The 13,045-nt window shown below is 38.3% G+C and overlaps 1 protein-coding gene across 1 annotated transcript; it reads right to left on the bottom strand.

The window, feature by feature from the left end:
- Positions 1–1,018: 1,018 nt before the first annotated feature.
- On the bottom strand, positions 1,019–5,348 carry LOC145587576 (uncharacterized). Its single transcript, XM_081644307.1, has 3 exons — positions 5,272–5,348; positions 3,923–4,449; positions 1,019–1,623 (listed from the first exon to the last, which is right to left on the bottom strand). The coding sequence occupies exons 2-3, from the start codon at positions 4,343–4,345 to the stop codon at positions 1,450–1,452; spliced, it is 597 nt and encodes a 198-aa protein (XP_081500433.1). The 5' UTR covers positions 4,346–4,449; positions 5,272–5,348; the 3' UTR covers positions 1,019–1,449.
- Between the last annotated feature and the right edge of the window lie 7,697 nt (positions 5,349–13,045).

Here is a 13,045-nt window from a genome sequence, read left to right as displayed (position 1 = left end):
TTTCTTTCTTAACTTACCGCGAGTAAAAGTGCTCCGCAACCTAGCGCCTCCCAATTATCACTGTACTTGGTAAGCCACTCCAACATGTTCTTACCCCAATTATAATCATACGCATTACTTGCGTTATGCAAATAATATACATGGGAAGAACTTATCCAGGTTTTATTATCCATTGGACAGAGCAATACACCTAGTGTGTAAAGCAGAAAGTGTTTCTTGAACATTGACTTGTTATTTTTCTCAAAACGTAGTTTCTAATACACCTTAGAACGTTTGATGGCACCACGCAACGAATTCTCCTTGTACATTTTTTTCAATTGTATGAATTCTTCGTAGTAAGCCTTTTATAGATAAAACAAAATGTCCCCACCAGGAACTCTTAAAACCCATCCCACCATTTGGGATGTAGGTATCGAACCTAGCACAAGAGAAACGAAGACTGCTATCAATATCAATTTGGCAAGGGGTAACAGCACAAACATTTTCATAAAACAAATATATTTAACACAATAATCAGCTACTGAATCTACTTTAATATCCACATCGCCGTCAACCGGATAATTAAAAAGCATGCAAAATCGATGACGGAGAACATGCGACCATGGCTGGAAGTATTCCAGCAAACATTACAAACATTTCCGACGTATAATACGATGGGGATTGGTTTGATGAAAAAATATCAATTAATTAGTTGGTTGGGAGTTCAAGTTCAATTTGAAATTTGAATTAAAACCCTTTCAAAATTTTCAGAAAATTTCATTTGATTTTGAATTGAAAAAATTTGGACCCATAAAAAGATGTCATTTCACCCACTCACAAAGGAGTGTGCAAGATCCTTTTACATACTGAGTGTAAATGTATTGCCTTCCGATTTCAAGACCTTGGCGCATTTCATCACTGTATAACAACGACGTCCCACCCACCACGCCCCCTCCCCCCCCCCCCCCCCCCAAAAAAAAAAAAAAAAAAAAAAAAAAAAAAAAAAAAAAAAAAACTAATCATTATTGAAAACACCAAAAGTCAGAATACAATTACTTTTACTTGAAACCAATAAACTGGAAAATTATTATCAGCACAAGCTACACAAAATTTATCATTGCCAACTACGTCTATCACAACAGCACCAACCATTAAGTCAAAATTATCATTTCTTGCATCATAGGAGAAAGAAATACACCAAAAGCTCAAACTCTATGAGAGACTGACACTCTAGTTAAGGCTGTAACAGCTATAGGAAAATTTTGTGTCCCTAGATCAGAGAGATTCGAAACACCTCAGTAATAAGACGGATTACAAGATCACAACAGTGTGAGTAGCACTGTGTAACTTTTTTGGGACAACATACATAACTCCAAACTGTATCAATCGACTCGAAACAAATGAGAGCACAATTTGAGATGTTGAACAGCTGCCAGCCCTGCATGAATGACCCCATAAACTAGCCAGCATCTATAGTTGGGTGGGATGATCAACTACTGCTCGCATTATCATTGCCTCCATCTTTCCTTCCTCAATCCACTTCCCACTTTGCCTACGGATAAGTTCCTTTTTATTGTTCTTTTTTTCCTCTATTGATTTTTCTCTCATTCTCCAGTATTCAAGCTTCTCTGTTCTTTCTTTCATCTACAGAAGTTCAAGTCTAGAATTAGATATATAAAATACAGTTTAACACATTCGACAAAGAATTATCAAGTCAGATGAACAATAACAAGCTAGGTAGAAGAATATACATCCACCTAATCCCTCAATCCCATTTTCATTGAATGCAATTCATATATATTTATCACAGAATGCAATGCTTATGTAATTATCGAATGTGAGACCACCAATATGATAAATTAGAATACTCATACAGGTTTTAAGTATCTATCATGCACAACTACTCTCTCACTCTAAATGTGAACATGTTCCATCAACCATGGTGGAACTTACTATTTCTTAGTGGAAAGCAGCTTCTAGTTATAGAAATTCATCACTGTACGGGCCATTTAACTAGCAACAAAACTGAGATGGAACACTAGTTATGTAGCTCTTTTTTTTCTTTTTCTTTTTTTTATTTTTATTTTATACCATCTTAGGAAGTATCACAAGACCTTCCAGGCATCAAAAAATGATCTATTATGAAATTAAACAAAGTTTAACAGTAATCTTCATACACCAACATTCATACTTCTGGTTATGGAAAACAACTAACTTTAGATTGAAGAAGTCTTCATATCATAAAAGCGTTCTCATGATTCATGAATGTCACTTTTACCCTCCAGCTTATTGTTTATCTTTTAATTAGCTAGCAATGATGCTAGGATCTTTAAACTCATTAGAAGCTTGTATATACATTAAATCCTGATACTAACAACATATAAGGGTATATTTATAAATCTGTTAATTTAGTATAATAGACTGAGAGTTTAGTATAAATAAGCATTGGCTTGTAAATTAAGGTTGTCTCCCGCATTAAACATTTTGACCTAGATTAACAAGAGAACCTTTCACCCTTTTATAGAGAAAACCCTTAAAAAAAAATTCCACTATAATCCGTCAATCATTAAACGTTTTCAAATAATCTAATCCGTTACTCTGTTTTGCTTCCTTTAAAAAGCCAAAGTTCATTGGTAGGCTGACATGGGTAAAGCCAAAATTCTCAGAAAGCAATACATCATCAATACATTTATATGAAATCCAATGACTACAATCTTTACTATCACTGCAAAAATAAAAGGATCAATGACCTCACAAATATTGTTTTCAAAGATAGGTAGCCTGAATTTTCAAACCAGTCTACCACATCTACTGTGCTAAGGTGACCAACACCTCCATCTTCAACTCTTTTCTGTAATCTTTACAATTCTAGGTTTTAGAGGTCTAGCAAATGACATATGAAGGGTTTTACCTTGGACCTTATATGGATTGCTCGCTGCAATATCATTGGGTAGAATGTTCACTTTACTTATGAAGGGGGTTGCTAATAGATTGCTCGTTGCTATGTTATTGAGGTGTAGTGGCAGTCATATAACATTAAATACTATGGGCTCATAACCATGATTAGACCTAAACCAGTCTACTTGAGCACTGTTCCAACCAATTAGATCCAGCATGAACCTTGGAAAGCCTAAGTTGAAAGTCAAGGATAAGAATAAAAAACACAAATGACTGTAGTTTTCATAACGGCATCATAAGTTGCCTGTACATCCCAAAGAGGCATGTTTCATCAACTGACTATATCTTCCCTAGTAGAATGAGTAGTAATTTTTACGTAATTTTAACCTAAGCTACTCCGTATTAGATTTCAAACATTGTTTAACAAAACCCATACTTGGGATATAGAGTCCAACTCCATAGTCTCTACTCCCTAGCTATGTTTTCTTATTTTGTCATTAGCTTACATTCATTCAATTCATTTGTGCAATAACAATCCCAAAAAAATTCTTGTCACCAAATTTACGCTGCTCGGCTAATTAAGTAATCAAACCTTAAAAACCCATCATTGAGGTCGTGTACCGCTTCAACACATTCACATAATCATAAAAAACCAGTGATGATACTCTGATTTTCACGGCATTTTCACATCACTTTCACATCACTAACGTAAAATTCATCCTCAAAATCATAGAAACACAGTGATGATCCTCCCAATTTAATGGCATTTCTGCATCATTAAACTAAAAATCATAGAAATATAGTGATGATCCTTCCATTTTCACATCACTAACCTAAAGTTCATCCTCAAAATCATAGAAAAACGGGATGATCCTCCAAATTTCACAACATTTTCTTATCACTAACCTTAAATCATCCTCAGAAAACAATTCCCCAACAATCAATTAAATCAATAACACACAAAACCCTAATTCTCACACCTAAAATTCCACAAACAACAAAAATCACAACACAATCAAGGAGACTAAGAATCAAACAACATTACCAAAGTATTGCGAAGTTCCTCCTCGAAAGCCTTACGCTCAGCAGCACGAGCCTGAGCAGCAGCAGCCTTAGACTTATTCCGCTCTTCCCTTTGCCGAAGAATCTCAACTTTCCGTGCTTCATCTTTGCGCAGCTGCTCCTCTCTCTGCAACTCCATCTCATGGATATACTGCTTGCGAAGCTCCTTGACTTGCTTGGCATAGTCGCGGCGAAGGAAGGCGAGTTTGGCTTGTGCTTCCTTAGGGTTTTTCGGGGGTTCCCAGCTTCCAATAATGTTGCTGGGTTTTAGGTATACTTGGTTTTGGCTGTGTTCCTTGTGATGCGAGGGTTTGGCAGCGGTGGTGGTGGAGAGGGTGGAGGAATGGCGGAAAATGGTGGTGATGTGGTGGTTGGAGTGCCGGGCTTTGAGTAGCGATGCTGCCATTTTTGGTTGATGTTGGTGGGAGAGTGTCGATGAGAGGAGGAACTGATAGGGAAAATGTAACTAACGCCACTACTCTGTACTATAAGGATAAAGAACTTCAGGTTCTGCAGGTTTTGATTCACACTCAAATAGCATTAATTCTTCTGGAAAGCACTTCAAAATTAGTAAAACTTGTATTAGCAAACTAAATAAACACCTAGCTTTGCTACAAAGTTGCACATTATCATATACAGACTACATAATACAAAACGAACATTATAAGTAATCATGACCAATTTACTAAAGTAATAGAAAAATGTCAAATGTTTTGGAAATCAATTGCTAGTTCACGCTGCCCATATAATCATTACATAATGAAGAAATGGAAATACAAATGGCAAGATCCATAACTAATCCATCGTATTATCTAAACATTAAAGGGTTTTGCACTACATTATCAACCAAATTTGATTCAATTATCTCGAAAAATCACAATTTTATGGATATGTGATTCAACTATCAGGCTCATAATTTTGTTTTCTAGAACCAATAGTTGAGATTTGGTACACTTACTGCACTGAGAATTAAATAAAATCATACCCCAGAATGTCAAAAACTGATTACAAAATTGCCCAATTTCAGAAAAATTGAACCCGCAAACTCTATCATACAATAACTATCTACTCTTAATTGAAAAAAGACAAACTAATACTCCAGTATTAACACAATGATTGTTTCGAAATTATGACAACATCAATGATTTTGCTAAAATATACGAGGTCTAATTTCATAGCTGAATGCAAACATCAAAGGTTTTGCAATAATACATTAGCAACCAACTTTGATTGAATAATCAAATTAGGCTCGTAATTTTACTGCACTGATAATTAGATTAAACCCTAGATTGTGAAAATGAAAGGATGATTACAAAAGGAAAAACAGCTTACCAACTCAAGTGCGATGTTGAGTGCGCATCAATGGAGAACTCAGAGAGGCTATGCTATTGTTCTTCCGTGTTTTTTTTTTTTTTTCGTAGTTCAATGGGTTGGAGCCACTTTAAAAAGCCCGAATTATAAGTGGGTCATATCCGTCCAATAAATTAATTGGGCGGTGAAGTAAGACGAAGCTAATGGGCATTCCCCGGTTTCCCCTTTGATTTGTATTCATTTCTCTCTCTAATTTATCAATCTCAAATACATACCAACAATCGACCCACACCAATTGTATCCGCATAACTCATATTACCTTTATGCCACCCGATTGCATAGCCTACACCGGCCGCTATTAGATTGTTTTTACTTTTTAGTTCAAATTTTGTATAGCCGACATCTTTTACAATTAATCATTTTATGGTATTGGGCTACATTTGTTAGATTGCCTTAGCCATTATGCAGAATTGGATCGAACTAGACCCGACAAATACAAGATTCCGGGTTTTTGGTCCCTTTCGGGTAACAACTGGAAACCCGATTTATACATTTTTTTAAAAAGACTACATATACATATAAACCCCCACAATTCCACTAGCCAGCAATTCTCATCCCCTCTCTCTCACCTTCACTCTCATTGTAACCATAATTGGTACCCGCTATATTTACTGGTTTGATTAACCTTAAACGTTTATTTTTAACAGTTCGATTAATTAACCTATAACATGGGTCGTATTACGGGTTAACCGTTACGATTTTTTTTTTGCACACCCCTACGGCCCTACCCTTAGGTACCCCACAATTCGCCGCCGCTATCAGACTGGTGCTACACCGCCTTGTGCCGCTTCACACCGTCGAATCCATGTCGTGGTTGTTGCTTTGATTTTGAAATTTTCATTAAGTGATTTACTTTTGTAAAATAACTTGGTGAATTGGTAAGGTTTTAGTTGTTGGTGGTTAATTTATTGTTTGATTAATTAATTCAATTTTTAATGAATTATGGGTTAAAATTTTCTTGTAAAATTACATTTTTTAATATAATATTGGTTAAAATTAGATTTGTTTAATTTATTTATTATCCCCGTTTCTTATTATTTGCAACAAAGAATTATTTTATGCCTCAGAAATAATACTTCTTTGTTACAAATAATAAGAAACAGAGGTAGTAATTAAATTATTGTAGTTTTTTATTTTTTTTTAAGCATTGGAGATAAAGAAAATTTTGAATGTAGGTTTAACCGGTCCAAAATTGGGCCGAGCTAGAAAAATCAGGTCAATATCAGAACTCGATCGGTTGATTTCGGTCTGTGATTTCTTGAGATTTTGATCTAATTCGGATCGATTTTAGACCGGATTACATGACAAATTTTGGGTATTTCTAAATATATGATTTTAATATTGGTACATGGGATTTTAAAAGAAAGGCATTTTCAAGGTATATTACATCACTAATTAAAACTTATTTTTATTGTTTTCCTAGTAAATATGTTCTTTAAAATTACTAATTTAACCAATCAAAATTTATTTTTACTAAACTAAATTTATATTTATTTAACTAAAATTATTTTTGTTGAAATTAAATAAAATTAATTTGACTGATTAAATTTTGTTTTTTACTTATTCTCTATTGTATTTATTTTTTCTTTAAAGTGTTGATTTTTATAGATTAAAACTTATTTTTACTTAATCGAACTTAGTTTTACTGAGCATAATACTGGACTAGTTTTTTTTTTTTTTTTTTTTTTTACTAAATTTTAATTATTTTATGGAATATTATTTTTCTTTTGATAGATATTGAATTTATTTTAATTATATATAAAGAATGATTTTATGGTATGTGATAACTTTTAAAGAAGGTTTAAAAAGAAAAGTGTGGCAAATTAAAATGGCAGAGGGACTGAAGCCTTGTTTATTTCAACTTATTTTAGAAAAAATAAGTTCAGATCATATCATCGTTTTATGTGCAGGTTTTTATCGCTAAATATCTTAAATTCGTAATGAAAAAAATTATGAAATTTACATATCATAAAAATGCACATTATTATGAATTTTACAAGATCCCACTTGATATGTTTTTTCTTTATAGATTATCGTACACTTAAGGTCAAAGTTTGGTCACATAAGACAATCAAATCATATTAGATAAGTTCGGATCAGATAAGTTCAGATAAGAAAAAATAAGGTGAACTACAGTAATAATCAAGCCCAACAAAATTTTAAATAAATCGGATGTACAATAAAATATTGTACATCTATTATAAAGTTACCTTAAAATGAGCAAAATTTACCCTAATATGAATAAAAGTTACCCTAACATAAATAAAAGTTCGAAGTATTTATGCTTTATTGATAAAAGTTACCCAAAAATTTATAAAAGTGACTCTACATTTGATAAAAGTGACTCCCGATGTACAGTAAATTATTGTACACCGAATGTATACAAAAGTTACTCAACATAGTCAACAGGCTCTAAGGGTATATATATTCGGTTAGTGTCAATCATATCTTATAACTAATATATAAAGCTAAACTTTTAGCCAGGTCACAAGGCAATGACACTTGGCGTTTTAACTTTTCGGCAAGTGTCGCGCCACGTTGGATAGATTTAAATAGATTTCATAAGATAAAAAAGTTAGTTTAGAATTATTTTTGGATAGAATTTTAGGATAAAATCGTTAGTTTAGAGTTTTATTTTGGATAAAATATCAATATTTCAGATGTACAAATTGAATTATAATTTTATTCAAAAAAAATATTAGATTATAATTCTCAAAAATTATCATATAAATTTATTTTTTATATCATAATTGTTTTGGGTGTTTTTGTCCCTCGGGAGAGTTACGGCTCGAAGACTAGTCCGACTGCGCCTGTACCTGCAAAACAACGAAGACTCCAGGTGGTTGGAGCTTCGCCTTCGACGATCAAATTAGAATGTGTTGGAAATGTAAAAGGTGCCGAAAGTAAAGTGGGATCTTCTCGGATTCCAAGATCAGGTGTTTTCTCTGACGTGAGAGAATGTAGAGTAGGTGTAATAAATGATTGAATGTGATCCAAAAATAGGGGATATCTCCCTATTTATAGGGTCATTGAGAATTGTGCCCTCTTTTAGGTCATTTTGACCTAGAGTTGGTGGGCTGCGCCGTTTTGCGGCGTTCTAGGGAATTGGGCCTTGAAGGCCGCAATTCTAGCAAATATCTGAGGCTCACACGTGTCAGCTGGTAATTAAGTGGCCAAGGTGGACCTGTCCAGGCTTGACACGTGTCCCTCTCTGATTTGTCCACGTATCTAGGGTATTTTTACCCTAAACATTTGCCCTGAACAGGGATCACGTGGCAGGCCATGTGGTGCACGTGATACGCGGCTTTCCGGGAGTGGTGAACAGTAAAAAGACTGTTCACCTTTTGGGGTGTGACGGGGATGCTCCTCGTTATATCCCTCTATAAATAGGATTTTACCCCCCTCTCCTTCCCCTCACTTTGCTTAAATCATTTTCACTTTTTAGAGAGAGAAGCTCTGCCCCCGCCTGCAGCGAGTATTTGAAGCTTCCATCTGCGTTTTTGAACATCCGATCACCGTCTAAAATTGTTATCAGATTTTTAAGAGCTAAGATAAAGGTAACCGCCTCTACTCTCTTCCAGCTTTTTATACCTTTTCCGTTTGTGTACATAGACTTCAAACATAGAAATGGACTCTTCATCGACATACACGACACCGCCTAGGTCATTCAGCCGGTCACCTGGTACGGCTGAGTCTAGAACCGAGGGTGCCCTGTCTAGACATTTGGACCTGCTTTTCTCATCCCCGAATCCCCCCATCTCTGTGTCTATGCAGGACACCATGGCTAGAGTAAAGCAGACGGCTACCAAGTTTAGGAGATGGCGGCACGCTCGGGAAGTGCTCGCCAATGAAGTTATTCCGGATGAGGAATATGAGGGATCGGAGGAGCAGGCAAAATCTTCTTCGGGTGGCACCCCTTCAAGCCCTAGTGACTCAATCCTGGGGGAATTAGACGGCGAGGACACTGCCTCCTCCCAAGACTCTGATGGAGAGGAGTCAGGTAGAGAAGAAGCCGCTGAACGGTCCGGATCAGAAGCATCATGAGGGTAGCTTTCGGGCATTTGCGGATGCACATCCTATAGGGGAAGGCTGGCGAATAGAGGTTCCGTCTGCGGAGGCAACGATTTCCTGAGAGGACGACATTGACAACGCCGACAACTGCTTCAGCTGTTATAAAGCCGTGATTAGAGTCAGCCTTCGTTTTCTTCTCCACAGGGGAATTAAGAAAATTTTGAAAGGGTATGAGTTAGGCGTCTGGCAACTCACCCCAAAATTCATGGATTAATATATTAAGTTACATAGCCGCCTACGAGTTTCAAGATATAGAACCAAGTTTTGCGGCCTTTGCTCATACACACTACTTGAGCCGGGCGCCAGGTGGGTATGGGGCATGGTACACACTGACCACCCATCCGCAGTATCTGATGTCCATGGACAAACCGTCCAAGTGGACCGGCTATAAGGAGAAGTTTTACTTGATCTCCTCGCCCAAATTAGGACACAACCGGTTCTTACGCCGGTACAATAGGGACTCGGCATTGCTTGGGAAGAAATGATCCCTCCCCCGCATTCCGTCTAGGGCTTATGAACAAATAATGGAGCCTAGGTTCTTTGAGACTACAACAGAGCCCTTGGAGGATGGGACCCATATAATTGTCCCTAAGAACTGGATACCCCATTCGGATTTTTTTGAAGGATGAGGCCTTCCTTTCTGCCTGTGGTCTTAGCACCATGTTCCGATAGGGTAGATTCACTATACATCCGAAAATCTGCCGTCCATATTGATGCACTAACTGTTTTATTGGCCTATTTGACCAACTGTTTCCTTCCTTTTTTGCAGAAAAAGCACTGAACATGGTTGACCCAAACAAAACGCCTGCAAAATCGGTTGCTCAGCTGAGAAAAGAGCAACTGCTAGAGAGAAAAGACGCCTTGGATGCCAAGGATGCTAAGAAGAGCGGGGTAAGACCGCCTGTCATGCTTTCTAGCTTTTTTTCTTTAACTTAATAATTTACCGTTTGTAACCCTTTCTTTTCATTTGCAGAGTGGGAACAAATCCATTCCCCGTTCTATTACCAAAATGTTCAAGCGACCGGGGGATGAGCTGACAAAAACCCCGGCTAAGATGGCGAAGAAGAATCCTTCCTAATCCACCCTTTCAGCCGACCCAGATCATCCTACAACCAGGGGTAAAAACCCGGCTGTACTGAAGGATATGAGCGAAAGGTCAGAGCGCGCTGCTGGGAGACAGCCGGATGCCTCTACGGCATCGAAGAATGGCGAGCCACTCAATGTTGCAGTCGGCGCTGCAACGACTGTAGGGGGAGAGTCCTCTCAGCCCAGGACTCAAGGTAAGACGCGTATTGAACTCCCTTGGCCGCTTGACTTCATGCGAGTCAAGACTCGAGTCAGCCCCTCTGGAGATTCAATGAGCAGCCGGCATAAATTAGATACCGCCTGTGCTGATTTCTCACCAAGTACTTTTTTAGTGCAGATGCTCCCTCAGGGCCGCCTAACGTCCAAGCGTTTGTCAAGAGGATGGTGAGGTCTCTGACCAGGTCAGAGAAGAATTCAGTGCCTGATGTGCAGGTGGTGGACTTTAACAGAATCCAGGGCCTGCTGGCTATGGTAACTTAGTATTCACTTAGTACTTCATTCTTTTTCCTTTTATATTTTCAAGTGTTTAACTAACCGTCTGACCCCCTTTTCAGGCGATGCTGAGGGTAGACGGGCTAAGAGTCCCCATCAGCCGGAAGTAGGATGAGGTAAATGATGCTAAACAAAGGGCCACTCAAGCTCTCAACTCTGCTGAATACAGTAAAATAATGTGTGATGTAGAAATTAAAGCAGTAGAGTTGAAACAGGAGAAGCTGATTAAAAACTTGACGACTGCTAATGACGCCGCCAACAACAGAGTGTCCAACCTTGAGCTAGAGCTGAAAAATGCACAATCCGATCTCCAGGCATTGGAGGGGGCTGATAAGGAAAATGCCACGCTAAGGGAGGATGTCAGCCAACTGGGGTTGAACTTGTTCAAATGAGGAGCAACCACCAAGAGAAGATTGCTAAGGAGTAAAGCCGGCTGATTGCTGAGAATGAACGGGACACTGAGGCCCGTCTGAGGATTGCCTGGAGCCTTCTCCACCCAACCATCGACTTTGAGGTGTTCAAGCTGAGGTATGATTATGCCACTGCGGTGTATGACGCTCAAATTCTGAAGGAGCAGGCTTCGCCTCCATTTAAGGCATGGGCCTTAGAACAAGGCTTTGAGGTTTCAGATTGTGAGGAAGAGAAGGCTGAGGATTAAGTTGATCAAATCCGGACTGATCAGGTCCCAGCTAGGCAGAGCGAAACGAACCTCTCAGCCGGCCAGGACCAGCCGGAGCAAACTCAGTAGTCCTAGTTCAGCCACCCTTGTATTTTCTGCGGCAGTATGCCAACCTATTTTCTCCGGCCTGTGAGCCGAGTATGTTTGTATTTACTGACTAAGGAGTCGGGTAACAATTTTTATCTTTTTTCTTCCGGATGTATCTCCGATTAACAATATCACCCGGCCTTTGACCGGTTTTGAATTAAATGAAATTTGCTGACTGAGTCGGTTTGCTCAATTTGTTTCAATTTTTGCACTTAAATTTTTGCAATTTTGCCTAACTCTTTTATAGCATGTGGCATTCAGTATAACGGTTACCCTTGCCCCTGGCGGCTGTGTGATTGGTTTCAGTACTTCTCTGATTGATTGAATTGGGAACTTTTGATACTTTAAAGAGTATGAGATGTTCCTAAGTCAATCAATCACAGTAGTGATTGCCCCAAACCAAGTACACAGTCGTCCACACATTCAAGCGAGTAGCCGTTTACCCAGGCGAAGAAGTAGCTATTCCATAGCCCTTCTTCTCCATCTGGGGTATTAGCAATCTAGTTATACTGTCTTTTGATAAGGCAGGAGGCAAATTGCCGCCTAGCACTTGATGAGGCAGGAGACAAATGGTCCGCCTGACAAATGGCCTCCAGACGACTCTAGAACCGTCTGGAGCCCCTGAAATCCATTGCACTTTGTCCGTCTGCCCTGCCCTATTACGTGGACTTGTACAATTTCGTTGAATAATCTAAGTTAGAACTTCTGTCGTCAATTGGCTGATGTCACTAGACATCCGACTTTTGAGCTTAATCATTCTTTAGACTATCTTGGTCTGCGTGAGCATGTAGAGCACTTGGTTACCTGGATGGGAGATACTCTCTGCGACGATTCCATCCGGATGGGCGTCGCCGGACGCCTTACTCATGTTAGAGTAGACGAATTTATAAAATAGAATATCATCCGGCCATTGGCCTCATAGTTTGAATATTAATTTAGCCACTAAGTTCTTAACTTAGTTTAGTTTATTCAGTTGACCATCTGCGCATTACTCAGACGGCATTTTAACACTACGCAAGCATGTATACAAGTTAAATAATAGAATTGGAAACAAAAATCAACTTTTTCATTGATAGGCTTTTCATTTACAAAAAATTTACAAATCTCAAAAGTAGTACTTTTTCAAATTGTCTACATTCCAAGTTCTGGGCAGTCGCCTGCCGTCTGGAGTTTCCAGGCGGTAAGTGTCGTTTCTTACTTCTTCATAGATCCAGTAGGGGCCTTTCCAATTAGGAGTTAGCTTTCCCTGCTCATTGGCCCTACCGGTTGCCTCCATTTTTCGTAACACAAAGTCCCCAACTTTTAAGGGTCGTTTGTGCA

Source organism: Chenopodium album, chromosome 17 (genome assembly GCF_948465745.1).
Source record: "Chenopodium album chromosome 17, dcCheAlbu1.1, whole genome shotgun sequence".
Lineage (NCBI taxonomy): Eukaryota > Viridiplantae > Streptophyta > Magnoliopsida > Caryophyllales > Amaranthaceae > Chenopodium > Chenopodium album.
Note: the sequence above shows the minus strand (reverse complement) of the source record. Positions and strands in the feature narration are given on the sequence as shown.

Excerpts from the sequence above, each read along its gene's own strand:
- LOC145587576 (XM_081644307.1), bottom strand. The coding sequence starts at position 4,345 with ATGGCAGCATCGCTACTCAAAGCCCGGCACTCCAACCACCACATCACC. Across the intron at positions 1,624-3,922 it reads AGGAACTTCGCAATACTTTG|ATGAAAGAAAGAACAGAGAA; the intron begins GTAATGTTGTTT and ends GAACTTCTGTAG.